The sequence below is a fragment of the Haliaeetus leucocephalus genome, unplaced genomic scaffold, assembly GCF_000737465.1.
Source record: "Haliaeetus leucocephalus isolate CR32 unplaced genomic scaffold, Haliaeetus_leucocephalus-4.0 Scaffold773, whole genome shotgun sequence".
NCBI lineage: Eukaryota > Metazoa > Chordata > Aves > Accipitriformes > Accipitridae > Haliaeetus > Haliaeetus leucocephalus.
The window spans coordinates 3,160,293-3,170,611 of NW_010973209.1; the positions used below are offsets into that span (position 1 = coordinate 3,160,293).

Below are 10,319 nucleotides of genomic sequence, written 5' to 3' on the forward strand. Positions count from 1 at the left end.
GGACATACCACAAAAGAAAGTGAGACACCAAATCACTTGATACACACAGCAAAAAGAAAAAAACAAATCTGTAATTTCTGACCTATTCATTTGTCTGCATAAAAGATGTTAGGCTACCTTCACAGTTTGAAAGCTCATCAGATGAATCATGCACAGTTCAAACAAAAGTCTGTAGCACAGGTAACCCTGCCATCTGTGGGAAAAGCACGTTGAGGGCAGACCACAGACAAATGGAACCAACGCAGACCCAAGGCAGGTTAACAGACTTGCATGCCGAGAGCTTAGAATACTTACAACCTTTTGTGAGTTATGCCTCAGAGCTCCACAGAGTATAAATTATTAATATATGAACTTCTGTGTTTTAGAGAGGAAATGACTCCATTTATGAACTAACTGAATTCCTTGAGGCTGCAGAATGGCAGCTGCAAAGAAGAACCTAAGAGTCTACAAGGAAACCAAAACACATCTCCCCTCCCTGAATGTCAAGTTAGGCCTCAAATTTTACTCTCCATAGCTATCCATCCTTATTTCTGCACGTTCTCAGGAAAAATACATAATAGAGATGATAGTTTATTAAATAACACACAACTGAATACACAGAGCCACAATCACTTATTTCTCACCTTTTGAATTATTCAAATGGACTTTTACTGTTGCTTTTAAGGTTCTGTTTACTGCTGTTTGTTAGATTTCTTACAGCATTAAGTAAGATTTCCCAAATATATGCCAAATTCAGAGATCTCTTACTTAGAGAGATTCATGTGGAGATCACTCTGTTGCCATTAAGAAACAGAAGTAGTCAGAGGGAACTATTGAAAATAATTTTTTACCAAAGAAAGAAAAGGGACTTTAACCTGTGCTTTCTTAATGGGCAGCTAACTGCAATTGCATCTTCCTCCCGAGAACAGCTGACAGAAAAAGCACAGAACCTTTTTATTGCAAGATTTTGCCATTAAAATAGTCCATCTCTTGTAAAGGTGACCAAATCTGCTAAAATAATCATGCTTTGCCAACTGACATTGATTTTACTCACAGTGACATAGAAAAGAGGAAAAAAAAAACCCAAACCAAACCACCAGCCAAACAAAAAACATGAGTTCTAAATGGCTGAGAACTATCAAGGGAACATAATGTTTGTATGCTGTTGTGCAGTAGTAATTCTGCTGTGCATACCTCACTCTGCAGATTATCCCCACCCTCCTTCTTATCTTTGCCCTTGTGCATTTAGCATGTTTTGACTACCCTTGGCTAAGATTTATTTTGCTTCTAAAATATGAGCTGTTTGGTCTTCACAGAAGTGCAAAATTAGCACAGGCGTAAGCCAAACACGAGCACGGGCCAGACAGCTTTGCTAATGCACCTCTACTGACTAGGAGAGCCCTGTATTTCCACTATCCTCTTGAGCTCCAGACAGTCCTTTTTTTCTTAATTTGTTTTGCCAAGTGCCAAGTGTATGCTCTGCTGGGTATCAGATACAAAACCAGGCATCCTCTGCCACAAGGAGTCTGCAGCTAAAGAGGGAATACACAATACCTTAAGTGGCCTGGAGGCCTTTTCTATCTGAAAGAGCAGATTAACAAAATTTATCAGTGAAATGTTTTAAAAGAAAGCTTTCAGTGGAGAAGATTGGAGCCTGGCTCACGGAGATAGGGAGAGAGATCCCATGTGAAGAGCAGCATGAGACACGTAACAAAGACACAAATGCAGAAGATGAACCAAGCAGTGAATTGAATTGTCAGCGGTTCAAGAGAGGTGAACAGCAAGAACTGAGAGCAAACATACTGGCAGAGGCCTAAAGGTTAGGAAGAAAAGCTTTTACACAGAAGAGGAAAAGAAAGGAAGAGATTCAAAGAAGGAACACTGTGGCCACAAAAGCCAACTTACATGCTGATTTCATGCTATCAAAAATTAGAACTAGCTGCTGGCCATTCTGCACCAGTCCATTTAACCTCACACTTTCCTTTCAACCCCAGCCAATACCTGATGCTACAGAGAAGTGAATTCTTACCTACCTGACAGTGCTAGTCAAAGATGCTGTGTTTTATGTAGCAAAAATGTATTAGTTCTTTGTGCGCTGGAGCAAGAGATTTAATTACCCTTAAATTTATGGAGTTACACGTATTATATCCCACATCAATTACCATCCTTTTTGGAAAGAATAAATTACCTGCTTTTCAACAAGTGTTGCCACCACATTAGTACAAACGAACATCAGTATTTCAAGATTAAATGTATTTTTCAGACTAGAGTGGAAAGAGTATTTCTTTATGGCTGGCACTTCCACCCCTTCATCACCCATAAGTGTTTTTTAACAGCTCTACAAAAAGCTCTCTCCACTTTCTTTGAAAAATGGACAACGAATACACTTCAGAAAGTCTAATTTCAATTAAGATTTTGAAAAGTTATCTGAAAAGGCTAGTATAATTTTGACTTACCATCAAGTACAGCAGTATCGCTGCTATCTGTCAACTCAATAGTTTTGAAAGTTGGTAAGGTCTTCAGTGGATGGCTGGATGTAGCTGAAAGAAAAGTTAAAAGTTTCAGAATAAAAAAGGCATATGTTCACTCAGCAAGATGGTTTACTGTTAAACAGAGCACCTCACGCATGCCCTTGGTTTTACAGATATGCATGTTTTTACAAAATGGCATGCCAAGAAAAACCTGAGACTTACTATAAGAGAATGACTCTATACCTTCTGCACTGACTATCGAACTCGCAGTGTTTGTGTTTGCTTCCAAGACTGTATGGTCAGAGGCTGCCAAAAAGAAATAAAAAAAGAAATTAAATGAAGTATTTTAATTCTGGATATTCTGTCATTCCAAATTTTTTTCAGGCAAGTAATCTAGCTGTAGGATGCTATGTGCATACTTCTGAATTGTGCCATCTGGCCTTTACTGCACCTGAGGGAGTTCAGAATGCCAATCACGAACAAAACAACTTAGCAGAAGCAAAAGGCAACTCAAGATTTAATCAACTGTCAGGGAAGAATGAACTTTTTTTTTTTTTTCCAATGAGCAATTTCAGTCGTCTGTAAATATCCTTCAAAGGCATCTCATGCAGGAATCTATTTAGAACCGATATACGAGGATAAATCCCTTGCAAATACCAGGCTTCATGAGTAACAAGACTTGCCTATTACGTCTCATTATGACACAATACACAAGGACAGTATGTGCAGATTTTTAAGTTCCTGACAACTAGTTCTCCTATCTCCCAGTAGTTATTCCCCAGAAAGTTCAAGAAATATTTTCACTGTCTAATTTATCCTTATTACTTACAGCTTTGTAATAAGTCCTGTATACTCTCCACCGTAGCAGCAGCTTTCATTTCAAGACAGTGGGCAAAGCTGCTTAAAGCTTTGCTACGGACTACGGGTGCTTTGTCTGAACAGCGGCCAAACACCATGACCTGTACTAAAAACTTATGCTTTAGAAACTTCTGATGATCCAGGGACAAGGAGCTGTCCAAGTTCCTCTCGGGCACATCCAACAAAGCTAACGCTACATCAAGAGCAAACACTCTGTAGACAACCTGTTTGGAAGACAAAGCACGCAAGGTTCTCTGTTAACGTGAGCAAAGACACAGGCATTGCCTACTCAGTTTGCCTGCCTTCAGGTACCAGCAATAACAACAATACTATTCAGTACTGATATTGAACCCTTCATCTTCAAAATACTGCTGTATCCGAACCCTGAAACATCAAGGAGGTATACTTACTTTAGTGTTGCGTGAGTATTTATAAAGCCAAGCCATGAAGTCAGCAAACTCTGTACAAGGGAGTTTATTCAGCAAATTCACCAAGGCCTGCGCAGCATATGTACGATGATCAGCCTTATCTGGGACCTAAAAAACAAGGGCAATTACATGGTATGATATTTCAGTGCTCTGCTCTAGAAGCCAGAAACGACATTTCAGGGCTTAAGGCAAGTAATTTTTTTATTTAATGAGGTGATACGGTCACATTCAGCAATGACTGGGAGAACAATCACAGCTTCCTTGGTCACTACATCAGCACTCACCCACAGTCACACGGCAAACTCCCCATGGCAAAGGTGGAGCTTAGATTAAATCCAGAGGCAGTTATCTCTACATGGCAGTCTTCAGATAGTTAGCTAGGCAAAGAGCTCTCATAATCCTCATTTTCCTCTACCAAAGCAGTGGTAAAAGCAACTGCAAATTTTGGAAAGGTCACAAGTAGGCTACAATCAATTGTGAATGAGGGGGGAAGTGTTCACCCTCAGTATTGTCCTAGAGCGTGACACTATTTTTAAGATGTCTGAAAACTCCAATAAAGAACACAAAACCCAATCAGGCTGTCAAGAAATTTGCAAGTGATGAAAATCTTTCTATTCCTTACAAAACATTTTGAAAACAGATTTCCTAACTATACTGCAATGTAGCCACACATGAGTTCTTCAGCTTAAGATGCAACAAAGCTGAGCATACCTTGGTACAGATATGTTGCAGTAATATTCGAAGAACAGGAAAAATAACTTCTTTCAGCTCATCTGCTACAGAACTGCACACAGAAGAAAAAGAAGCAAATTTTAATAAGGCCGGTTTTATAACAAAGCGAAAATCAAGTCAAGGATGTTCCTTTTGGAATGCATTTCAAAAGTCAGGAAACATGCACATTCTGGAATCATGAGCACTAGTGCAACAGGATATGGTCAGAGAGCAGATCTGCTTACTTTCACATTAACCTGGCTTTGCAGGCAGAAAACATTTCTTCCAATACCTTTCTACAAGTAGAAGGACAATATGAAAGGCTTCCTTATTCTCAGTCTACTTACTATATGTTGTCTGGGGATCTCTGCACAAACTATGCTTTCCAACAACATGGATCCCCACACAGCGGGAATAATAAACATAGGCAAAGCATATCTTTAAGCAGGAGAATGCAAAGAACTAAGGAGAAATGAACTGTGTATTAATCTCTCATTTCCTTGGCAACACTTTGTAGTAAACCACAAGACCTGAAAAACTGACACAAAGCAAAATACAGAAGATAGGTCCCTTCCATTCGCTGCCACTCTTCTGTCAAACTACACCTTCTTTCCCCTCTGCCAGCAAGTTCAGTAAATTCCCATCACAGGCATTTTAATTAAACCTCATCTGCACAAACAACTTCAAAGTCAGTGCCAGTTTGTCTCATCCCTTTATCAACGAAACAGTAAAGCAAAGGCATGCCAGAAGAAAGAGCAGACATACGCAGGAAAGGTAGTGCCAGAGCTCTGTACTTCACCTGATGAATTTTATAGCCTGATTCCTGGCACTGATCACAGCTGATGTGATTGCAAGGACTGCACGTCTGGAACCCGCACCACTTTCCAGCATCAGAATGACATTGAGGATTCGCTGGAAGACACAACGAAGAATCTGGAAAGAAAAGGTTATTTTCAGGTTCATTTCAGTAGCAACTGGAGCCCATGGATAAGCATTCTGACCAGGTTTATGAAAAAATTCTGAAACAAACCTAGCAGAATAATTCAAAGAGGACCCATTCATTGAAAAACACAACATCTTTCCTAGTTGTGATGTTCTCATACAAGTTCAGTAAGGCCTAAGAAAGGCTTCCTGAAACCATCAACAGATTCGCTCCAAAGCACTGGACTTCAACTCGCCAGAGACGTTTGGAATTTGGGGAAATTTATTGGGTTTTGGAGAGAAGACAACTTAAGCTAAATGCATGTTTTTACCACCACATGGACTTGAACTTTTGGAGCTTCCTTCCTCCCTGCCACTCTTTTGGGACCACAGCATGCCTCATTATCCTAACGTTCACTGAGCAGTCAAACAGGAGAGGCAGGGAAGATGAGGCAGGTCTGAGAAGGGGAGCTACTACATCTTTCTGATACCACAAATGTCAACAATTCTGAAAAGCTTGTGCTGCACTGAGAAACCAAGGAGGTTGAAACACACAGGTCTAAGGCTGCTAAAGCTGGGCAGACACACAGGTATATATGTCAGGTTGGCGTGCACTAAGCTCCAGGCTTTCCTGGCTAGACAGCTGCTAATACTCCTGGCTTGCTACCTCAGAACTAGTTCAGGTGGGTTTGCACAGACTTGCAAACACAGCAACACGGTCACACCCAAAGCTCAAAAGCCCCATCCACAGGAGCAGCACACAGGTAAGTGGGAGACTTGACACAGTGCGCTTGACAATTTCACAAAATAAAAAATGTAAAGCTGCAGACACATTTCTGGTAGAACTGGATGTTCCATGATGACAGATTATTCTCTGAATAAGAATCAACCCTGCTCACCATCATCTGCGCATAACACTTCCCCATCATGCTTCGCTGCTGCACAGCCCAATGCCACAGCAGCTACCAAGCAGTGCTGGAGCTCCACCTAGCAGGAAACAGGAAAATTCCAGGCAAATGCAGTGACCTGGAATTCTTTTTTTTTTTTTTTTAAGATACAGAAATCTAATGCCGCTGTAGCTATCCTCTGTTTTCGATTCATTTGCCACAAGTCACTGGAGCACAGAATTCAATGCACACAAAATGCATCATCACACAGGTCAAAGGAAATAAGGACTGGTGTGGAAAACAGCATCTTGCCTCTGACCCAGCACACACACAAAAAGTAAAACTAATGTAAAAAGTAAAAAGCGTACAAGCAAAAATGACATGCAGAGAAGGAAAGAAACAATTACTCCTTTTCAATACTGCAGTAAGGATTTTAAAGATTTGGTCCAACTTTTACCTTATCTTCTGGACCATGCAGAGGGGAACACAGTAATCGCAGTCCGTGATAGGCGAGCTCGGGAATGTACTTGGCTTCGTTAACATTCCTAAGCAAAAGAAAGCAAAGAGATGTCTTCATCTCTCATCAGAGAAACATTTACTACAACTATTACAAGTAAATGTGCTCATTGACTGGAAAACATTCAATATTCACTAAGTGTTGTTTACTGTTAGTGAGGTGGAACATGTTCCAATTATCTTTAGCGAAAGAAATCACTGCTTTCATTTTCATATACACAGAATAACAACATAAGCATCGAGCACTTTACTTGTTCAAAGCACAGTATAAACATTAAGAACTACTTGCTCACATTGCTGGGGAAAACTCAAACTCATGTGCTGCTGCCTCAAAGTTTGTCATTTCAACAAAGATCTGCAAGGAAAGAAAGACAAGCTTAGCTAATTCATACGAGAACAAGACGTGCAGGTCTGCTTGGATGCTTGGGGGTCAGACCACAGAGAACTCGAGTCTAAATTTCCGACCGCAGCACCTCCCTTGATGCAGACCCCAAAGCCCAGAGGCTCAACACTGTGTGTCTTCCCCCCGGGTACAGTGAGGGTTAAGCATCTCAGAACAAAACATGAACCGCCCAGCCGGCACTAGCCAGCAAGTGCTAAGGAGCAGGCACCCCACGCCAAGATTTACACTGAGGACACTCGAATGTCTAATCAGGGGACCAGTTTATGAAAGGCAGGGCTGCCATCACTCCCATGGCTATGGAGCGCTCTGCATCCACCAAAAGTTTGTGTTGGGGGACATAAGGATCCTTGAGTTGGATCTTATTACCTGCAGGCAGTTCTGCACACACTGAGGTTTTTCTTTTAGGGAGAACTTAGGTAGAAGTCTTAAGAAGTTTTTCAAAAGAAGAAAGATTGAGTTGCGAACTTTAAGAAGATCGTCCGTTGTAAAGTAAACATTTTCACAATCCTCTTCCTCCTCCTCCTCTTCCAACATCTCGTCCATCTATATCGGTAGAAAAGAGAAATGGCACCATCCTGTCCCACAGCACTGGCTGATCTCTTTTGCACATTTCGGTGCTTCACAGAGTTCTCAGGCTAGGTCCTTCCATGATTTCACATCCAAAATTCTAAATCTTCTCTTTCAGATTAGTTAGTGCACTTAACAGTGGGGAAAAAAAAACCCAGACAGAAAGATGAAAGCTGGACACAAAAAAAAAGCTCCAACACAGCCTATTCTCGTTTTGAAGGATAAAGTCCATCAGAAATGAAGACAATTATCTGAATTCTAATCTGACACTTGGAGAGTCATCTCAAGTAATTCCCATTGTGCCTATGACCTGCTTTCCTTGCTTGTCATGACTCTGCGGCACCAATGTTCTCTCAGGATTTCTGACGCATAATCCTCAGTTCCGTTAAAAAAAAAAATAAAAAAAAAAAATCATATAACTGTTAGAATGAGCAGCTGAGTACAGATAACCAAAGCATTTAGCCCTTAACTTCCCATCAGTAAGTTGGCAAGGAAACACAAATGCCATTTGCAAGCTGGTCACGTGCTAACTTCAAGGTCTCTTGAAGAAGCTGATACAAATTAGTTTCTCCCTCCGCTACCGAGCTTTCTAACAATACACCAAAGACAAACAAGCTGTATTTTTTCTATTACTCAGCAGCCAGAAAACTGCAGCTAATGTTGAATCATCAGACCTCTGAAATTCCTAATAATAGGTAGAGGATCAAGAGCACAGCTGAACAGCTGAATAAAAGGTTAAGAATTAAAAAAAGGGTGAAAAAGAGGAAGATTATCACACTGACCTACAAGTGAAGTAGCTTGCCAATGATTGGCTTATTAATAGAGATTTATATCTGAAGAGATTAGACAAACATCTTACATTGCCATTCCTGCATGGTTTTCCTTTCTTTCTATTTCTTCTTGCATCAGCCTGAGAGCTTTGAGCGTGCACCTTCTTTCTTTTCCTCATCAGATCTGGTTCTGGAGGCCAACTTTTTGTCAGGGTGTGAAGACATTTATCAAACATCACTTGATGGAAGAGCTGGTTAGCTATGCTGCCTGCCCAGAAAAGACAACATCAGGCACCTTCCAGACAAAATACAGAGAGAGCATCAAACCATCTGACCATCTCTCCATTTGCTTTGACAGCCAAATAGATGGCCAGGACGAAGGCATTGTCCTGGGAGCCTAAGAGAGGTCAGGAGAAGAAAAAATAATTGTTTGAACAAAGCCAAACTGCACCAGGATGACGTGTCATCAGCGACAACACTCTCCAGTAGGATCACCAGCTGATTGACCCCTTCTAGCTGGTAACGTGCTGCACAACAAAGACCAGCAAAACTTTAGGCTATGTGCCAGCCTTGAATACAAAAGGATACTGCTGCCAATCAACCTGCTAGAAAACTCCAACTGCTGGTTATTTTAAACAAACACTTTTGTTTTCACAAATGAGCCTGTCCAAAAGCACTGCACAGTGAAATCCTCTCTAGTTACAGAGCAGGAACAGGAATAAGCTTCTGCCTTCACTGCGTATTATTGTCAAACCAGAGGGGGATGTGTGGTTCCAGCTCTGTGTACCGTGCAGACTCCTCTGTTGACCTTGTCACAGAACTACTCAGAAGGTGCACGGCAACGCAGACCCGGACGGAGACCATCAAGCCGCTATATGACAGGAGACCAAGCTGCTATCAGACCATAACAGCTGTTCAGCGCTCAACACCGCGGCTGAGCTTCATCCCCAAGGATTTCGGGGAGATCAGGCAAACAGTTCAAAAGCCGTCACTTGTTCCACCTGGAATTCTTTCAAATAAGAGAAAGCTGATTTTGCCTGAACGATGTTTTATCCAGCAATAAAGAGGCACAACCCTTCGCTCACCTGGGATTTCCAGCAGCAAGAAGTACAACCCAGCCGCATGAAGAGCGTAAACCCTCTGCTGTGCGTTAGCTCTTTTACGCTGGCCCGCTTGGACAAAGTGGTGCAACACAGCCACAAGAGCATTGGGCGACAAGTTGTTTTCCGCAAAAAAGGTCCAGATATTCTGAGGCAAAATACACGAGTCATGGTGAGAAATCCCGTCATGACATAGCTCTCTGCCAGTCGCAACTATTCACATTTTAACAATTGCCACCGCAACCAACCCCCTATATATATAGTATGAGATATGTGTTTTTATAATAGGCTTTAATAATGATGTTATGATATATAATACTGTGTATAATTTATATGATATTAAATTGTAAACACCTATTTTTAAACTTGGGCCTTTTGTTTTTTAAACTTCAGCTTGCCTCTGAAGCATTCCGGCACATACGACAAGAATCGTTTGGGGCGGTCTTGGCACGCTTTGCAAATTTTTCAAGGCAGGATAGGCCGGAGTAAGGGGAAAAGCCCAGGACCCGCATCTTTGCGAAGCCGTTGGCCTCACCTCTCCGTTCTCTCGGTGCTCCGCAGCGAAGGGCAGCAGGGACCGGTAAAGCTCGGTGAAAGCATCGAGTCCATCTCCCGTGATCTCCTCTGCTACCCTGGAATCCAGAGGGTCGGCCTCGGTGAAATCCAGCTCCCACACCGCGTTCACCCAGACTGAGAGAAAGAAAAAAA

The 10,319-nt window shown here is 41.7% G+C and overlaps 1 protein-coding gene across 1 annotated transcript in view; it reads right to left on the bottom strand.

Annotated features, from left to right (window-relative positions):
- NCAPD3 (non-SMC condensin II complex, subunit D3) overlaps positions 1 to 10,319 on the bottom strand; it is a 28,031-nt gene that overhangs the window by 17,247 nt on the left and 465 nt on the right. The window contains exons 2-13 of the mRNA XM_010581483.1: positions 10,147 to 10,301; positions 9,597 to 9,759; positions 8,601 to 8,779; positions 7,541 to 7,717; positions 7,065 to 7,126; positions 6,713 to 6,800; positions 5,247 to 5,380; positions 4,448 to 4,520; positions 3,719 to 3,844; positions 3,280 to 3,532; positions 2,673 to 2,756; positions 2,436 to 2,519 (exon numbers count right to left, since the gene is read on the bottom strand). Coding sequence (XP_010579785.1) covers positions 2,436 to 2,519; positions 2,673 to 2,756; positions 3,280 to 3,532; positions 3,719 to 3,844; positions 4,448 to 4,520; positions 5,247 to 5,380; positions 6,713 to 6,800; positions 7,065 to 7,126; positions 7,541 to 7,717; positions 8,601 to 8,779; positions 9,597 to 9,759; positions 10,147 to 10,301 — 1,578 coding nt within the window. The remainder of the gene's footprint in view (positions 1 to 2,435; positions 2,520 to 2,672; positions 2,757 to 3,279; positions 3,533 to 3,718; positions 3,845 to 4,447; positions 4,521 to 5,246; positions 5,381 to 6,712; positions 6,801 to 7,064; positions 7,127 to 7,540; positions 7,718 to 8,600; positions 8,780 to 9,596; positions 9,760 to 10,146; positions 10,302 to 10,319) is intronic.